Source organism: Gavia stellata, chromosome 32 (genome assembly GCF_030936135.1).
Source record: "Gavia stellata isolate bGavSte3 chromosome 32, bGavSte3.hap2, whole genome shotgun sequence".
In the NCBI taxonomy this organism is placed as follows: domain Eukaryota; kingdom Metazoa; phylum Chordata; class Aves; order Gaviiformes; family Gaviidae; genus Gavia; species Gavia stellata.
In genome coordinates this window covers 2,095,563-2,114,982 of record NC_082625.1, presented here as the reverse complement: position 1 = coordinate 2,114,982, position 19,420 = coordinate 2,095,563, and the positions used below count along the sequence as shown (strand labels likewise).

The 19,420-nt window shown below is 56.6% G+C and overlaps 2 protein-coding genes across 2 annotated transcripts in view; both read right to left on the bottom strand.

The window, feature by feature from the left end:
• The window catches only part of ISYNA1 (inositol-3-phosphate synthase 1), a 4,840-nt gene extending 1,270 nt beyond the window's left edge, over nucleotides 1-3,570 (bottom strand). The window contains 11 exon segments of the mRNA XM_059831971.1: nucleotides 87-304; nucleotides 382-495; nucleotides 574-738; nucleotides 827-1,042; nucleotides 1,126-1,275; nucleotides 1,356-1,549; nucleotides 1,626-1,755; nucleotides 1,971-2,084; nucleotides 2,087-2,134; nucleotides 2,221-2,345; nucleotides 3,540-3,570. Of these exon segments, the coding sequence (XP_059687954.1) occupies nucleotides 87-304; nucleotides 382-495; nucleotides 574-738; nucleotides 827-1,042; nucleotides 1,126-1,275; nucleotides 1,356-1,549; nucleotides 1,626-1,755; nucleotides 1,971-2,084; nucleotides 2,087-2,134; nucleotides 2,221-2,334 (1,463 nt within the window). The 5' untranslated portion in view covers nucleotides 2,335-2,345; nucleotides 3,540-3,570.
• Nucleotides 3,571-12,564: 8,994 nt separating this feature from the next.
• Nucleotides 12,565-19,420, bottom strand: part of ELL (elongation factor for RNA polymerase II) — a 53,349-nt gene continuing 46,493 nt past the window's right edge. The window contains exons 9-12 of the mRNA XM_059831970.1: nucleotides 17,114-17,180; nucleotides 14,869-15,040; nucleotides 13,944-13,988; nucleotides 12,565-12,908 (exon numbers count right to left, since the gene is read on the bottom strand). Coding sequence (XP_059687953.1) covers nucleotides 12,804-12,908; nucleotides 13,944-13,988; nucleotides 14,869-15,040; nucleotides 17,114-17,180 — 389 coding nt within the window. The 3' untranslated portion in view covers nucleotides 12,565-12,803. The remainder of the gene's footprint in view (nucleotides 12,909-13,943; nucleotides 13,989-14,868; nucleotides 15,041-17,113; nucleotides 17,181-19,420) is intronic.

The window sequence follows — 19,420 nt, the reverse complement described above, 5'->3', positions numbered from 1 at the left end:
TGAACCTCCTGCAAGCCTTGGGTGCCACCACGGGCACCGGGGTGGGTGGGAGCTGGCACCCGCCAGCACGGGGACCCCCGGGTTACCTCAGGATGTTCTCGATGCAGCTGCGCTGGCGGAAGAGGGCGTTGACGACGGGGGTGCCCTCGGGCACCAGCGGGGCCTTGCAGAGGAAGGCGACGATGGAGAGGACGCTGTGGAAGCCCTGGAACTCGGGGTCGGCCTCGGTGCAGAAGGTGACGCGCTGGCACAGCTCCGTGAGGATGGCCAGGTCCAGGATGATGGGGCTGGCCAGCAGCGAGTCCTGCGGGCACCGAGGGGTGGGTGAGCCACCCCCTGGGGACACGCCACCCCCGGGGACACCCCGGTCACCCCACGCACCTCGCAGGTGTTGTGGATGACGATGGTGTTGGTGCCGCCCATCATGATCTCCGACGTGTACTCGTCCAGCGCGCGCTTGCTGTCCCCCACGTAGGGCACGTACTTGATCACCACCTGCGAAGCGATGTCCCGTCACCAACCCGTCACCCCCATCGTCATCGCCTGTCCCCTCCCCGCCCGCCTCCAACTCACGCAGTGGTCAGGCTTGTCCTGGGGGCCGTAGAGGATGGGGTTGGCCTGGACCATGTCGTCCACCACGTTGCTCTTGGAGATCTCCTTGGAGCGAAACTGCTGCGGGGCCGAGAGGTTCTTCCCGTCGTTGTTCCCCAGGTGGTTGTAGCTCACGATGGACTTGGTCTGGGCAGGGGGTGCAGGCAGGTCACCCCCCCCGCCTCTGCCCCCCATCACGGGCAGGTCCCCCCCACGCCACCCCGTCCCTGCGTACCTTGAGTCCAGCGCCCACCAAGAAGTCCACCAGCACCGACTTGAGCTTGGTCTGACCCGACTTGAAGTCGTCGCCGCAGATGAAGACGCGGCGCTGGGCGGCCAGCTCCACCGCCCCCGGCACGAAGGTGTTCTGGGGGGAGCCGTTGATGTAGGCGCAGCCCTCCAGGATGCTGGCCACGGCGAAGAGCGTGGACGGGGACACCTCCAGGCCTTGCTGCGGGGACACGGGACAGCTCAGCACCGCTGGGGTGGTCTTGTCACCCCCCCCCCGCCCAGTCCCCGCCCCTGTCCCCTGACCTCGATGGCCCGCAGCAGGTTGTCGGCGGTGTCGTTGAGCCCCGGCACGACGTCGCAGAAGCGCTCCGTGTTGGCCGTCCAGAGGACGATGATTTTGTCCACCCCGCTGGTCTCCTTGAAGTCTCGGATGTCCCTGCGGATCTGCTCCACCTGGGATGCCACCGAGGGGGAGACATCAGCGCGGTGGCATCGCCTCCGTCACCCGTCTCCCACCACCGTCCCACCAGGACCTGCTCAGCCATGGACCCGCGGAGGACGTTGTCCGCCCGCTCCTCCTGGTTGGCGGCAATGAACTCGGGGATGTAGATGGAGGGTCGGGGCTTCATCTTCTCCAGGTGGGGCCAGAGCTGCTCCTGCAGCGGCCAGTCCAGCACCTCCGCCCGCCGCATGGCCTCCGCCAGGTTCAGCGAGGAGATGTCCCAGCCTGGGGGACCGGGGGTGACCCGACCGCTCAGGGTCCCCCCCGCCCCATTGCGGGGTCCCCCCCGTGTCCCACCTACCGTCGAAGACGATGTCGTTGGGGTGCACCATGGGCAGCAGGTCGCGGAAAGGCACGTAGACGTCGCCGGTGGGGCCGGTGCCCAGGCAAACGGTGGAGGCTTGGAGCAGGGAGCCGTAGTAGTTGGCTTTCTGGGATGGAGAACGCAAGGATGAGCCACTGGTATGGGGGGGTCCCCAGCACCCCCAAACTGGGGGGCCAGGGCTGCAGACCACCTCTGCAGGGGCAGGGAGAAGATGGGGGCGCAGGACCCAGGCGCAGACAGGAGCAGCTGAGCTCCGTGTCCCCATCCCTGTGGGACACACGGGTCCTGGGACCTCGCTGGGGTCCCGCCGCGGACACCCACCTTGCGCCCCGTCTTGGTCATCCAGGACAGCCCCAGCTTGTTGGCCAGCACAGCCGCCGTCACCGTCGTGCCGTTGTTGCCCCCCCAGCCCACCAGCATCACCCCCAGGCGCGGGGGACCTGCCGCCCCGTCCGGAAGGTGAAGCGGGTCGAGCATGGCCGCACCTTCGGGACAGAGACAGGGGACACGTGGGGACGAGTAGAGCCACCGCCGAGCCCCCCTGCCAGCCCCCTGCCCGCCCTGCCCGTACCTTGGTGACGCCGTTCTCCTTGCAGACGTGCACGGTGCTGTACGTGTACTTGGCCTCGATGAAATCCTTGCTGTACGTGACGTCGGGACTCTCCACAAGGAATGTCTCTGCCATTGTTCCCGGAGCTGGAATAGGAGGAAATGGGTGTCAGCCCCGCAGGCCTGGCACGCTGGGGCCCCCCCGGGCCCCCCCGCCCTGCCGGGACACGGCTCCGGCACCGCTCCATGCCAGGCTGTGCCGCCGGTGGAGACCGTTGGCTCCCTGCCCCACGGCCTCCCAGCGCAGTGGCGGCGGAGGGGCTGCCATCGCGTCCCCTTCCCACCGGCCGCTGTCCCCGGGACAGGCGGGGAGCGGGGGGGGGGGGGTGATGGCCCCCCCAGCCCCAGGACCTCACTGAGCCCCCAGCAAGGCGGGAGGGCGCAGGGTCCCCGTCCCGCTGGGGGCAGGCAGGAGGGTGTCCCTGCTGTCCCCTCCCCAGGGGTGGCAGGGGGCACAGAACAGCATGGGGGACTAGGGATGCTCCCAAGGGACATGGCGACAGGGCTGTCCCCACTCTTTGGGATGCAGGGGATGTGGGGACAGGGGGTGTCCCTGCACCCTGGGGTGCCAGGGGGTGCAGGGGACATGGGGTGTCCCCACTCCTTGGGGTGCCAGGGGGTGCAGGGGACACGGGGAGGGTGCAGGGGGCATGGGGTGTCCCCACTCCCGGGGGTGCCAGGGGGTGCAGGGGACATAGGGAAGGTGCAGGTGACATGGGGACAGGGGGTGTCCCTGCACCCGGGGTGCCAGGGGGTGCAGGGGACATGGGGTGTCCCCACTCCTTGGGGTGCCAGGGGGTGCAGGGGACATAGGGAAGGTGCAGGTGACATGGGGACAGGGGGTGTCCCTGCACCCGGGGGTGCCAGGGGGTGCAGGGGACATGGGGACAGGGGGTGTCCCTGCACCCTGGGGTGCCAGAGGGTGCAGGGGACATGGGGTGTCCCCACTCCTTGGGGTGCCAGGGGGTGCAGGGGACATGGGGAGGGTGCTGGGCACATGGGGACAGGGGGTGTCCCTGCACCCTGGGGTGCCAGGGGGTGCAGAGGACACGGGGAGGGTGCAGGGGACATGGGGACAGGGGGTGTCCCCGCTCCCGGGGGTGCCAGGGGGTGCAGGGGACCGGGGCTGACCCTGCCGCCCCGGCGTGTCCGGGGGCACGGGGGGACACGGACACGGACACGGACACGGACACGGGCCCGGGCCCGGGGCCGCCCCCACTCCCCGGCACCGAAGGACCGAACCCCTTCCCGGGCCCCCCCGCCCTCCCCGCGGGCACTCACCGGGCCGGGCCGGGCGCGCTGGAGGCGGCGGAGCCGGTGCCGGTGCTGCCCCGCGGGGGATGATGCGATCGCGGCTGCGGCCGCCCCGGCTCCCGCCGCTTAATCGGCTCCCCGGGCCCGCCCCCCCCGGCCCCGCCCCCCCCCCCCCCCCCCCCCCCGCACGTGCCCCGCCGCCACCGGCACCGGCGCCCCCCGGACCCCCCCCCGCCCCGCGGCAGGTGCGCGGCGGCCCCGGGCCCCGGCGGCGGCTCTTACCGGGGCGGGGGGGGGGTGTTGGCCGCGGGAGCGGGAGGCGAAGGCGGAGGGGAGCGGCCGCTGACCCGGGAAGGGGAAGTGCCGCCGGGGCCCGGGCCGGGCCGGGGGGTCCCGCCGCCGCCTTCCGGCCATTGAGTGCCGCGGGACGGCGGCTTCCTGCGCTGCCCGGGCCCTGCGCCTTCCCACGGCACCGGCCCGCGGGCACCGGCCCGCCGTGCTGCTCCCACGGTGCTGCGGCCCTGCCCCGGCACCGGCGTCCTGGCACCGGCGTCCTGCAGCCCCCGGCACGGGCGCCCCAAAGGTGATGGCACCAGCACCCCACAGCCCCCAGAATGGGCACCCCGCAGCCCCTGGTGTGGTCACCCCAAAGGCCATGGCGGTGGCACCCCGGAGCCCCTGGCACTCCGCTACCACTGGCATGGGCACCCCAAAGCCCCTGGCACCCCACTGCCCCCAGCACGGGCACCCCAGAGCCCCCGCACCCCGCTGCCCCCGGCACGGGCACCCCAGAGCCCCCGCACCCCGCTGCCCCCGGCACGGGCACCCCAAAGGTGATGGCACCAGCACCCCACAGCCCCCAGAATGGGCACCCCGCAGCCCCTGGTGTGGTCACCCCAAAGGCCATGGCGGCGGCACCCCGGAGCCCCTGGCACCCCGCTACCACTGGCATGGGCACCCCAAAGCCCCTGGCACCCCACTGCCCCCAGCACGGGCACCCCAAAGGTGATGGCACCAGCACCCCACAGCCCCCAGAATGGGCACCCCACAGCCCCTGGTGTGGTCACCCCAAAGGCCATGGCAGTGGCACCCCGGAGCCCCCGGCACTCCGCTACCACTGGCATGGGCACCCCAAAGCCCCTGGCACCCCACTGCCCCCAGCACGGGCACCCCAGAGCCCCCGCACCCCGCTGCCCCTGGCATGGGCACCCCAAAGGTGATGGCACCAGCACCCTGCAGCCCCTGGTGTGGTCACCCCAAAGGCCGTGGCGGTGGCACCCCAGAGCCCCCGGCACCCCGCTGCCACCGGCATGGGCACCCCAAAGGTCATGGCACCAGCACCCCACAGCCCCTGGTGTGGTCACCCCAAAGGCCGTGGCGGTGGCACCCCAGAGCCCCCGGCACCCCGCTGCCACCGGCATGGGCACCCCAAAGGTCATGGCACCAGCACCCCACAGCCCCTGGTGTGGTCACCCCAAAGGCCGTGGCGGTGGCACCCCACAGCCCCCGGCACTCCGCTACCACTGGCATGGGCACCCCAAAGCCCCTGGCACCCCACTGCCCCCAGCACGGGCACCCCAGAGCCCCCGCACCCCGCTGCCCCCGGCATGGGCACCCCAAAGGTCATGGCACCAGCACCCCGCAGCCCCTGGTGTGGGCACCCCAAAGGCCGTGGCGGTGGCACCCCAGAGCCCCCGGCACTCCGCTACCACTGGCATGGGCACCCCAAAGCCCCTGGCACCCCACTGCCCCCAGCACGGGCACCCCAGAGCCCCCGGCACCCTGCTGCCACCGGCATGGGCACCCCAAAGGTCATGGCACCAGCACCCTGCAGCCCCCAGAATGGGCCCCCCGCAGCCCCTGGTGTGGTCACCCCAAAGGCCGTGGCGGTGGCACCCCACAGCCCCCAGCACCCCGCTACCACCGGCATGGGCACCCCAAAGCCCCCGGCACCCCACTGCCCCCAGCACGGGCACCCCAGAGCCCCCGGCACCCTGCTGCCACCGGCACAGGCACCCCAAAGCCCCCCGCACCCCGTTGCCCCGGCATGGGCACCCGTAAGACGGCCGCAGCAGCATCCTGACACCCCCGCAGCCCCCAGCATGGGCGCCCCAAAGGTGATGGCAGCAGCACCCTGCAGCCCCTGGCGTGGTCACCCCAAAGGCCGTGGCGGTGGCACCCCACAGCCCCTGGCACAGCCCCCCATGTCCCCCCCCCGAGCCCTCGCCACGGCCGCCCCTCCAGCACCCCCTGCCCCGCAGCCCCCATCCCGGCTATCCGCCGCCGGCGGTGCCGGGGGGCAGCCAGGCCCCGTGTGAGGCCGCACCCCACATGTCGGCCATGGGAGCGCGGGGGGTGCCCGGGGGCCGCTCCCGGCCGCCACGGAGAAAGGGCAGCGTGGCAGCGAGGGGCCGTGGCTGGCACCCCGCTCCGCGGCCCCCGGGGGCCCCGCTGCCTTTCAATGGGCAGGCCCCGCTTCAAAGGAGCCCCCGGAGCAGGAGCAACGCCCGGGCGGGCCCCGGCCCCTTCCCCACCCTCGCTCCCCGCAGACGTGGCGAGGACAGCTCTGCTCCCCGCCGCCGCCGCCACCCACCCGCCCCACCCAGGGCCTTGGCTCCGCGGGGGGACGCCGGCATCGCCACCCACCCTCCCGGCACGGAGCGGGACGGGACCCACCGGGGCCAACCCGGGGGGCACCTGCCGCCGGCAGCGGGGCGGTGGCGGCGGGCATGGCGGTGCCGGGGGGGCCGCGTCCGGCCCCTTGGCCATGGCGGAACAATGATCCCTTGGTGCCGGGCTGGAGGACAAAACGAGCCCCGCGCTGGAATGCCAGTGCCTCAGCAAATTATTGAAACAAAAATAACATTTCTTTGTACAATAATCCTGGGGCGGGGAGGGTCCGGGCAGCGCTGCCAGGGGCCCAGAACTGGTATTTTTCCACTGCTTTCCTTTTTTTTTTTCCTTTGCCCCCCTCCCATAACTCCCACCATTGTTCCTTCCCCCACTCCCTTCCCACTCCTCCCACGCTCGGCACCGCATGAGCGGGGCTCCCTTGTTCCTGCTTGCCCAACGCGTCCATGGGCCGGGAGCCCGGGCCGGCCGCCCAGCGCCTTCGCTCCCCAGCTGCCGGGGGCTGGCGGGGGGCCAGGCGAGCCGCAGAGCCATAGCGACCGGTCCGCTCCCCCAGCAATGGCGCCCACCCCCCCGGTTCCGGCAGACGCCGTCCCCCGGGGACGGGCATCCAGGCCACCGAGCCCCCGGGAGCCCCCGGTGCGGGAGCTGGGGCGGCACGAACTCCCCGGCGGTTCGTTACGAGCAGGTTGAGGGCCTGATTCTGCGCGAGCCGGTGCTGCCGGCAAAGACGTTCTGGGCGCTGGGAAGGGCTCGGCCGCGGGGGGATGCAGGCAGGAGCCCCCCTCGTCCCCCCCAGCAGGTCAAGGCCAACCCCAGCAGCCCCAGATTTACGTGGCCCCGGCGCTCCCTGGCCACATTTTCCTCCGTTCACGTTGGGTTTTTTCCCCTCCTGTAGAACAGTCCCCAGGCTCTGACCCTTCATTATCATCGCCTGCGCCAGCTGCTCGCGGCTCCTCGTCCTCTCCTCCCTACCCCTCTGCCGTCACCCTCCGGGCGCTGCGTGCCCAAGGACGGACCCACGCGCGGAAAGGGACAGAGCAAGGGATGATTCGGGGTGGTCGTGCTCGGCGGCAGAGGTGCAGCAGCTGCTCTGCAAAAGGGACCAGCACCATGGGACTCTGTCAAGGACAAATTATTCTAACGAGCTTCCTCCTGTAAACAAGCCACGAGCCAAAGGTGCCCGGGAAAAACCCACGGTGCTTTTGCCGTGTTGCAAGCATCTCTCAAAGCTGACCGCAACAGTCAGGACGCTGCGGGGTCATCTCTGCCTTCCCACCTACGTGTGACCCTAATTTAAGGGCAGCTTGCGCCAGATACGGTGCAAAGCGACACTTTTCCCAGCTTTGACCTAGATTATCGGAGCCCAGGGCTCCTCCTGAACCTGCACGGCGGGCTCGCCTTTGGCACGCAGTAGGGACAAGACGGCCGCAGCCCAAAATAGATGTCGCTCCTCGTCCCCACGCCGCGGTCCCCGGGGAGGGCCGGCAGTCGGGCTCCCGCCTGGGTGCAGATAAGGAGGCAGCGGCAGGAGCCGGGCTGGCTCTGGCACAGCAGAGGCAGCCAGTAAATTTCCACTGGGGCAGCTCCGAGTTAATGAGTTCAGTGCGTGACCCCAGCCAGAGCAGGAGCTGCCAGCGGTTGAGAGGAATTCCCCAGGAAAGCTGGGAGGGGATGGGACAGGGACCCTTGCTGCCTGAGCGTCCCCGCGCAGGTCCCAGGACCCAGCCCTTCATCAGAGGAACACCCCAGGGGTGAAGCTCACACGAGCAAGGAATTAAAGATGGTAAAAGGGGGGCGCGGGGGGTGTAGCTTGTCTCATGGTGGTATTTGAAACTAAAAACCTGATGATTCGGGGATTTGTGAGAGCATCAGCTCGCCCAAGGCATCTCGGCTCTCGCTCCGTAACCCAGTGCCCCGTGTGAGCAAACCCTCACCAGCCGTGGGAGCATCGCCTGCCCGCGCGGGTGCTCCTGCCGTTGTGTCAACTCCAAGGTCAAGGCTGGCGAGACAGGAGCGAGCAGACCCTCCCTGTTCCCCCCGCCTTTAGAAAAAGAAAAAAGCCAAAACATGCGTAAGACTGGATTATTTTCCCTTTCTCCGTATTTTGCTCTTTTGGAGGCAGAATGCCGAATGCTGCACTAAAGCAAAGTGAGCTGTCAGTGAACACGGGCTCGTCAGGGACACGGGTGGATCAAGCAAGACCTACTGCCAGCACTTCTGGTCTCGAGACCAGTGAACCTGTGACTGTCACCCCTGTTAGAGGAGGGGATCCCAAAGCAGGCAGCACAGCAACCACTGAAGGAAAACAGAAGCTATTCAGAGCCTGTTATGGTATTGGCAGTTACTGGAGTGTTTTTATCCTCTTATTTTATCTTGCCTCCTCCAGCCACAGCGAGCAGCAGACCCAGGGATGCTGCAGAAGCCAGGACCAGGGCAAGCAGCCCTCGTGAGAGCAGAGAAAAGGGACCAAGTCTCGATACAACCCAGATGCTATTTGTACCCTGAGCTTTAGTCGGATGATTCAGACCCGCGGGTGGAGGTGGGAGCTCTGGCAGTGTGGACAGGCAGCGCAGCGGCAGCATCTACGCCAGGCTCATCCCCACCTCGCTGCTCTGGCAGCATCGACGTCCCCGCTCCAGCTCCCTAGGGATGTGACTCAGCGCCGACGCGAGCGAGCTCGGACGTCAAACCCAGCTCGGCTCACTGGGAGGGAAACGCAGCAGCCCCTTCCGCAGATGCAGAGTGGCCGCGGGCAGGCACCTGAACCAGGCCTGGACCCTCCCCAGCAGCTACGTGCTGTCAGAAAGAGCCACCATAACCCAGGCAGGTCCAGCATCGCCGATCCCGAGGGACACACCACCTCCTGCCCAGCTCCGAGCCCCCTCCGCCCGGGGCCGGGCGCCCTCCAGGCTGCCGTGCTCTGTGCTCCCAGGACCCCTCTAGACCTCCACACCGACACCAGAAACGGCCGCCTCTTCACAAGCAGCTTTTCCCCCCAAAAAACTGCGTGCTAATGCTGTTGGAGTGGGAAGACCCTGCCACCGCACGGAGACGCCAATCCCACCGGAGCACCAGAAAAGCGTCCCCAAAGAGCCGGGCTGCTCTGCGGCGGCATTTCTGGGCAGGAGCTCTCCCCGGACACAGCAAGCGGCTGGAAAATGGATGGCCCACACCGATCCCCTCTTCCTTCTCGTGTTTCTTACCTACTGCTCTGATACTTCAACTCACTCAACTGACTCGGTTCCTTTAAGTTTCCCGCTGTCAAACTCCACGCCAGCCATTTATCACCTTTCCCTTTTAAGTTTTCTTGCAGTAAGAAGCACTGAAAAGAAATACACAACCTTATTGTTTGCTTGTTTTCCAATACAGTGAATTTATTATATGTTGCAAAATCAGCATTCAGCTTTTTAGTGTACAAAAAAGACACTAGCTCTTAAGAAAAGATTAGGAAAGCTGAAGACTATGCCGCCTTTAAATTGTAACATTTTGGCAAAGTGAAAAGCTCTTTTGTAAACTCCAACTCCATGGCTCAATATAGTTTTATCCACAGTACAATATTACAAAGTAAAACACAGTATCAATAAGTTAAGATCATACTTAATCACCTAGAACTGGTTTCTATTAACCCAAAAAGCACAAAATTTGCCTAGCTTCATAATCTCTAAAGGAAAAAAAAAAAAAGGCAGATTCGACTACAATTCTTTAACACAGTCCAAAAGAAAAGTGAAGCAGAAAGTTGTTGAATGCTAATTGGGTCTCACAGTTTGGATATTCATTAAATATTTTCAGTTTTTATATTCAAATTTTAGAAGTTCCAGAATATACATGTAAATGTACACAATACATCTTTGTATACAACTCTGTTTGCAAAAATATCTTATAGCAGATGTATAAAGATTGAGATCCATCTCTATCCCCCTCCCCCCCAAGCAACAAAAAAACCCCATTCAAAATATTAAGGATCAGAAGGAGAAGTGTTTCCATGGAAGAATTTACTCATCCTGGGTTTGTAGCTGCTGCCTCTCCTGCCATCCCAGTTTCAGGCTCCTCACGCACCGCAGTCGGAGATGAAGTCCCACCAAGCCCCGCGGCTCGGCGCGCTGCCGGGTGGACGCGATGGGTGGGCGCTGGGAAATTCAGCCTGGCCACCGAGAGCACCGAAATCGGTGTAAGCGCCGGCTGCCGATGCCGCTCGCAGGTCTGGCACCGACCGGGTTTTGCAGTGACAGATCTCACAGTGGGTCCGAGAAAGCGCAGCATCCCGGTTCCTCCACGCAGCCTAACACCCCATTCCCAGATTTCTGCAGCTCCGGTGAAATCCACCTCGGTGCCCAAATTCATGGCTATGGGAGGTGTGCTGGAATCGGAGCCTAAGCGAGGCTTGAGCTCGGACATCGCCACCAGCCACTGCTTACTGCTTAAGACTCTCCTGCACCGACCAGATGCAAGACCCCACCGAGCGGGAGGGCAGTTTTCTGGACAAGAGCTCCTCGCCTTTAACTCTCATTATTTTCCAGCTTCCCCTGACAAGCAGAAGCACCGGAGGCAGGCAGTGTTACACAAACGGGTATGCCCACAAGAGAAACGGCTCCCTAACCTCCATTCGTCTTTATTCGGAGAGGAAGAGATGGGACCTAAGCGTTCCCCAAGCCCTGAGATGCTCGTCAGGACTTCCCTAGCGAGGCTCTCCGGGGCGCTCACCCTACGGACCACCGCGCTCCTCGGACATCACATCTCTTCCCTCCCTCGCCTTCACCGCTCTGCTTCTGAACAGCTTTGGGTTTTGCAGACCAGCAGAAAAACATGGTTTTCCAGTGGCAGTCCGTGGACCACGGCCGGAGAGTCACCGGGCCAGCAACGCGCAGCTCAGCCGCGTCCCTTCAGCCGTCGGCTTTCGTTTGAAGAACGGGATGGCAAAGTCCTGGTGAGCGCTGGACGCAACGCCGCGGGGAGAGAAACTCAGAACATTGCAAGTGACAAAGCAAAGCGGTGGCCCTGGCTGGGCGATGCAGCAAAACCAATCTAGCCAGAATGGAATTATTATTATTATTTTTCTTCTTTTTTTTTTTATACAGCAGATGGACCCACTTTTTTTTTTTTGGGCGGAAAAAAATAAAATACTCCTTGTGTAAGAACTGTTTCCCTCCTTAACTCTGCCATTCCGCTCCTTCAAAGGGTGAAAGACTCTTCAGTGCAACCTCCAAGGGAAGGAGACGCCACAGGAAAGTAATCCTTTACTTTGAGATAAACGGAAGCGGGAAGAAGTCAAATCACACAGGCTGGCAGGATTAAAAGGGGAGAGGGGAGAGAAAGAAATAGCAGAGTTAAAGGACACCTTTGTGCTTTTTGGCGCGTTTCTCACACCCTGGCCATACTCTAAAAATGTTCCCTTCAAGTCCAAAAAAAAAAAAAATATCAAGAAGAAAGACTGCACCGAGAAGCTGGCTAGATAAAGCACAACAGTGGAAGTGACCCGCATGGGAAAACGCTACCTTACTTCTCTCACGCTCGGGCGCCTGTTCTGAGAATGATTTTCTGCTGCTGCTTCTTTGGAAATACACAAAAAACAGAAGAAGAAAGCATCGCATCCCCCGCCCCCCCGCCCCGTCCTCTCTTATGGGTCAGTACAGGTAATAAAGTAACTTCTCCGGGCAACTGTCCGATAAGCTTTAGTAATACTGCAGTTATAAGACAGGAAAGGTTCTGAAACACTTGGCCTAAAAGGAAAAGGGAGGCACAGTTTTAGAAAAAGATGCTTTTTTTTTTTTTATACAAAAATAGACCATAGTCTCATTAGCAATTAATAAAATTGGCTGCCTTGGTATAAAATTATAAAAGTCAAAGACAGACAGGTCTCAATCTTCCCAGCATTGGTACGTGAAGGTTAATGCAGGCAGACTGGACCGCGCATGCTGGAGAGGCCACTGCAAAACGTTTACGCCCGCTGCTTCCAAACGCACAAGCGGATAAAAAAAAATTGGTTTTGTGGTTTTTTTTTCTTTACATGAAGAATCCACCTCTGCACTGCACAAGGCACTCAGTGCAGATCCCCGGGCTGATCCCCTCCTACTGACACAACCACCTCGAGAGAGCACACACCGGAGATGACAAAAGCAGGAACAAACAACGAGAGCTCTGGGTACTTGGTGTATTTAACGCGGTGCCATGTAGAGCAGACAGCTTGCATATGAACAGTCGCAGGTGCCAGAGAAGGAGGTAACCTAGCAGCATTCCAGTTCCTCACCATTTGAAGGACAATTTATAACCCAGTGGACCTGGGCCAGGGGTAATTACACTTCATGCCAAACTTTAATCCATGAAAACTACCCATTCTTAACCTTTGGGAGCTTCGTTCACTTTAGGCAAGTTTTCCCTTAAGTGTCAAACGCTGGCTTCAAATAAGCAGATTTTTTTTTTTTTTTTTTCTCATTTGTTACATTCTGACATTCAGAGAGGCTAAAACTCGAGAGGACCGTGCCGGGCGCTGGGCTTGCGACCCGGCTCAGACGCGGACATGACAGATTCGGCATCGTAAGTAATCCCCAAGTTCTTCAACCACGAGGAATTAATGCTCGTCTCTGAAAGGAATCTAGTTGTACAAAAGGGAACGTAACGTCCAGGTGACTTTTTGCCCTACCCAGTCCAGATTAGTGCCAGCTAAAACTGCTGTTGGTCATACTCTGCTATCAGTTTTTTAATATGAGCCAGTTTGTTGTGGAGGTATTCGCAGCGGTTCTTCTCTTGGCTGTAATTGGGGTTAGTCTGTAAAGAAAAATGAAAATGCAGTGATGGAAAGCAATTCTTCAGAACTCGGCGACACCTATGTTGAACCCGGACCAGGCTATCGGACCTCAGAGCATAAATATATGACCAAGGAATGAAGCTTTTCTAGCTGGAGGAGTAGATACCCATTTAAAATGGACCTACTCTGTTCAAACAAGGCAAAGAAGACAATCCCTTTTCATCAATACCCAGCTCCAGGAGCCTCATCACAGGGAAATGAGTGCACCTTGAGCGAGGCTCAGCCTAACTCGGAGCAGCTGGGCCACACGCGTTAGCTTCCAGCAAGCATCACCTGCCCTTTGCCCCATGTTAGCACTGAATTGTGCAAGCCTGGGAGCTTTAAAACAAAAGATGAACTTGCAACACACAGGGAATCTCTTCAAAAAGCTGCTAAATCCCTCAGGGACAGCAGAGCTCAGGGCCATATTTGTAGATTTAAAAAAAAAACCAACCCCCACCCCTGGTGTACGGATGCTCCAGCCTGCCTCGGCATTTCTACCTCATCCAGCTAAATCATAAATCCCTCCAGTCAACAGTTGTTACTTTACATATACATACAGAGATGTAAAGCATTCTGCGTGCCCCACACACCAAAAAGCCCCGCTGAGCCCCGCAGGGGACTATGTACCCAAGGGATTCACACTAGAGGCTGCGCTCAAATCGCACCCCACAGACCCCAGGACCTGGAGGATCCTGTTATCGCTCAGCCTGTCGTCTGACACACAAACCGTTCTTTCACTTGACGGGGTAAAGGCACCAATTTAACACATCTCATTCTTGTGCTAGCATGCCACTAACACAGCTGTATGCTCCCCAGAATCCAAGGAGCAGTCTCAACTCCCCAAAAACCCTTTCTGATCCAGGAAGGGATCACTTTTTGGACAAGCTCGAGCTGAACAAGGATCTGCTGGTAAGCTTCAGAGCCTGGGTTTTTCACTTGGCAAGTAACCATCTCTCTCAGTCACTAGGGGCACCACCCAAAAGCTTTCTCCGTGGCCAACTATTTTTACTTACCTTTTTAATTTTCCGATATTCCTGTAAAATTTGATCATGGATGGTCTGAAAAGGAAAAGATAGCTTATTACTTTCGAAAGAGCCAACAGTCCTGCAACCCACTGCAGCAGGCAAGCGTTTACTGATGGCCCAACGTACACATTTCCTCCAAAATCTACTCCCTCCACGATTTCCCCCGTGAGATCTGATGGCTACGACCAGCTTCACTGACTCCACGACCCCAGAAGCACTGGATGTGGCCCCTGTCCCTATTCCCCAGCCACGGGAACTACCTGTAACTTGGGTTGGCAGGATAATTGACATTTCCTCCACACCTCAGACTAATTTTTTCCCCCAAGATACAAAAATAATTTAGTGATCCCTCACTGAATTTCTCAAAGAGAGGGGAAGAATGTTTGAGGGAGGAAACAGTACTTAGTACAATAGGTGCTCTGTAAAAATCTGTTTATTATACTCAATGAGACTTACTTTCTCAAGATAACGAATAGTTAAAGTTCTTTTAAAATCAGTCTGACAAGTCGAATAATGCTACATTATTAAGATCAAAGATTCCAGAGAAACAGATGACCCCGTACTAACTCCCCTTCCAGCCCCGATACGCTACCATATGTGCGACTATGAGTTTTCTGGCTGGGATACACTAATAGCTTCCAGCAGCTTTTGGCTAAAGACGCCAATTGTCTCACTGAGGCCTTTCCTTGTCAACAAGTACCATGATGTGTGCTCCAGCTTGAAAACGAAAGAACACAGAGCTGTTTTAAGAACAGTCTACAAAGCTGTCAGCTGTGTGCACGTTCTGCATCCACCAGTTCTGGGCTCCGGGCAGTATGTTTCAGACACCAACCCACCCCAAACAGCCCCGCATACAGAGCGACTAAAACGAGTTGCAGAATTAGCTTTTCAAAAGATGTATTTCTGTTTCTACCTTATATTCTTCAGAGCCCTGCAAAAGCTGCTTCAGCTTGGCATCTAACTGCGTAAACCGTCGAGTTATCCTCTCTATCCGGGCGTGCAAGTCTCTGTACTCATTGTATTCTGCATTGAAGTCATTTTTGTAACTCTGACGCTGCTCCGAAGAGGAAATGGCTGCGTATTTTCTGAAGAGAGAATAATTTAGTTAATCGGTTTAGTAAGCCTTCTCTCCAGACAGCGCGAATACTGCAATGCCAAAACCAGGATGATAAGTCTACCAGGTGGCTGCATTTCAAAACAAATACAGTCTCTTATGATTTGCATTACAGTAGCACAGAGGTAACTGTCAGAATTATTGCCTTGACCTCCGCGTAAAACCAGACAGCGTTTGCTTCCAAAATTTCCTATCTATGCCAGATAGGGTGGAATATGCAGGTACAGCAAAGCCTGGGAGCAGCTGGGGGTGTAGGAGGACATTCAGATAGCACTGCTACAGCTTTTCTAACTCCTGCTGTCCCGCAGAACATGGAGTTCTGCATCTGTGCCAGACCTTGGAACAGCAGGAATACGATGCTTCCAGTGTTAAGAGCCTTTAAAGGAACACAAAAAGCATTCAGCTATCGTTGCAAAATGCTCACAGTACGATTATGTGGCAAGCGCATGACAAGAAACCACGTTGAATAGACTGACTATATTTCCACTACCTTCTGAAGATGCCCAACGTGAATTGAACACAAGAGCTCATGTTTAACAGATGCGCCTTTGAGGCCCTCTGAAAGTTATTCAGCTCAACAAAAAGCCATTAAACCTGACATTTTGCAGAAAGCCCAGCAGCCAGCCCTCTCTGATGGTAAAACTCATCTTTCTGTAGGTGATGACTCTAATTTGCCACCTTACTCTGTCTGCAGCAGTGCCAGCTCAGTGCATGAACACGTATAAACTAACTTAGGTATCAAATTAAGGGAAAACTTTCACTCCGTTAACCTGAATGTGCTCTAGCCTTCAAGAACTGACTCCTTGCTAGGGGTTGGTATACATGCACATCTACACAGGATACGCTATGAGATAAGGAAGTTGTCCTCACCGGTATGAAACATATACCTCCATGATCAAAACATGAGTGACAGCTCTTTTAATTTAAGGAGCCGACCATCAAAACAGTCAGATCGTACCAAAAGGTGAGACAACAGACCTTCCAGGAGTTCATAAACCATACAGTATTTCTTTGGAGATGGACTGAGGAGCTGTAATACCCCTCTATAGGAGGGATCAGCACATCTGTTGTAAGAAAAAAAAAATACCACCCAGCCATCGGCACTCTTCTGAATGGTACTAGAAATGCCAACTCGAAGCGGTTTGTATGGTTCATACAGCCTAGCAAACCACAGTTTTGTAACTATACAAGAACCCTATATATCCTCCAGTCAACTCCAGTGACTGCTCCTGCAGAGCCAAGAGTCGCTGCCTTCTCCTCCTCCTCCATCTCTTCCCCCTGAGCGATCACAGCACAGCTAAACCAGATCTGATGGCATTAAAACCCCAGGCTGAGATGTGCTCAGGGAATATCACCCACAGCTACGCTTCTTCGCTATCGTAGAGCTTTGTTTGTAACAGGTTTGGCTGTATGCAGATTTTTGGCTGTATGCAGATTTTTGGCTGTATGCAGATTTTTGGCTGTATGCAGATTTTTGGCTGTATGCACAGGGATTTTTGTGCTTCAGCAGACAAGTATATTGTTTAATTAACCTCAAGGGGATCTGATTAAAAAGTCCAAGAGGTGAAACAACTCACATCCTAACCCACGGGTTACAACCTCCCCATGAAGAATATTTCACTGGTGTATGTAGATGATCTTGGCTCTGCACAGGGGAAGAATTAGCTAACCTCTCAAAATCCTTTCTTGCCCTGTCTTCCATAACATTAAAGCAGATCACTTCCTCTCAAAGCTTCCAACTGTAACATGGAGATGTTTAATCCTTTCAAACCCCTTCAAGGTATGCAATGTTTCTTGAAGCACTTTAAGAATTGGTTTATAGGAAGATAACCTCGAACTCCACGAGGAGGTAAAGAACAGATCTGATGCCAAGTTTAGTCTCAGGAACTATCTGCAAAGTTGGATTTACTCTTTCTTTTTTTTAAACCCGCCTTACAAAGTTATACTGAGTAACAATGAAGTCCAACAAAAATCCCCACTACATTGTGATTTTTAGCTTGAAACATGATCCCAAATTGATGAAGCAACTGATAAATATACTTACAATAAATAATCTGGCATTTCTGAAGTTGATGTTGGTACACTAGAATTATTGCATGTTCCATTTAAACCTGAAAAAACAAAGACTTGTTTACAGACATCCTTAAACTTGAAAGCTCTACGCAATTAAACTTCAAATTCATAAACTTACTTGCAATATAAAGTTTATCGAATTCTAAAGGACTACTGTTTTGCTTCAAACTGACAAAGAAAGAAGATCCACCGTAAGGTGGGTGAAACGTCAAGGTTTCTCTAACATTTGTCTGTCAGCAGAACAGTATCAACATTAGCCAATGCACTGAGCAAAAAAACTTAATTTAATGGGTTTATAAATACTGCCTGCAGCGAGGGACAACACCGGTATCACCACTGCTGAAATGCAAAACCAATTTATGAGTCCAGATGTGCAGAACAGAGAGCTGAGCAAGGTGCGCGTTCTTTTCTCCTGGTTCTACACTATATAGATTCCTACTATTAATACTCCAGACTCCTATAGGGTACAACAGAGAGGTTTATAAGGCATGCAGCTTTTCCTTCACACAGCTCTACTGCCCTGTAGACAAATCCAAGTGCTCTCTGCTCTATGAAGTTGAAGAAACATGAATCAAGCAAGGCTCAACTAAGAATATTTAGGAGTTCAAAGAAGGGACCAAAGACCTTAGGAGGAACGGGATTCTGAACGTGAGCCTGAAACAGACCCCATCCTCAACCTAAACACAGCATTGCTAATTTGGAGGAAGAAAGCAGTTGGATGTAGGGTTGAAACGGGGTATTTCTCAAACTGTGTATTATACTGAAAGCCCTAATCAGAAAGTCAAATGAGAAGGCAGCAAAATAAGAGGCAAACAGAGAAGGCTGCAAAGGATTTCACCTTTTTTGCAAAAAAGTATTTCTTCTTTCCAAATTTGTTACTTAGAGCAAGCAGTGCCTTGTTGCACAATTTCCCCAGATGCGCAGGAAAGGTACGTGGGAGCCCCAAGCCTCACCCATCCCTACGCTCACCTACATTACTTTATGGTTATTCTCCCAGTTAAACTGCAGGGAGCATGAAATGCTCAAGGAACAAACAGGCATGTAAAAGCAATAACCTAATTATAGCTTTTTAAAAAAATCTATTTTTCTCTGAATTTCCACAGAAAGGCTTTCCCGAGCAGAACGGAAGAACAGCAGAAAACTTGTGTCATTATGAGCACCCCAGTCTCAAATTCCTACTGCAGACGTTTGCAGACAATTCTGCTTTCGTCCTTACCTGACCTGAAAGATGCAGAATGTGGGTAAGGGAAATCGTGGAGGAGAAAAGAAGGTTTATTTTGCCTGTGAGTGCCACCTACTGACTGCTGAAAGGACCCCAAAGGTCCCTCCACTGCCTCTGGAACAAACCTCCCCGGAGAAACCCCGCTTCCCTGCAGCCCCTGGCCCAAGGGGGACTTAGGAAAGGCTGCCAGCCATTTGCTGCAGACAAAAGGAGCAGGATTAGGCCCACGCCATCCGCATGAAGTAAGGCACAGAAGGAAAAGATCCCAATTCAGACGCGAGCTGGCTGTACGAGATCCAAGCAGCCACTGACCACATCCTGTTTATGATTACTCCCAAGTCCAGCTCGGATTCGTTACCTCGCATACATCAGCGGTGCAGCAGGAACAAAACCCGACTCCTACTAATTAACAAAATGCCAGTCATTAAACTGTTTTTAAAGCGAAGCAGAAAAGGTGGTAAAGGGTCAGCAACTTCACAAAGAAAGAATTCAGGGTATTTTGGTATTTATAAGAAACACTGACAAAAATATAGGTCTAGAGAGAGAATGGGTGTTTATCTATCCACTACCATTCAAGACACAAGGTACATGGGGAAGAAAAACAACATTCACAGAAAAAACTACAAAAGTAAGATCAAAGTAGAAGTAGTATCTGACGAGTGCGGTTCTGCAGTGCCACACAATGATCAGAACTATGGACTGTCATTAAAAGAAACACTGTTGAGCAATCAGAATGCATTTTGTAGGTGCTACAAAGACTGTGGGGAAGGTGAGAGCTAATAGCATATTAACCCCAATGTCCTACGAAGCTCTCCTTCCCCAGGAATTCCACAAATTAGTTCCTGTTTACAAGTTACTGTCCTTTTGGAGCCGAAATCGGATGATTTTCATGCACCAAGCATGAAGAGGAACTCTGTGTCAGAAAGTAGTAACAGGGCAAAGGAAAACAAGATGGATGCAAAAAGAAATTAAACAACTGATCGGGACTGCAATATTCCTAGAGGCTGCAGGGGAAGTCCTGCCGCTCCGGGGAATTGTAAGAGAGCCTAATGAAAC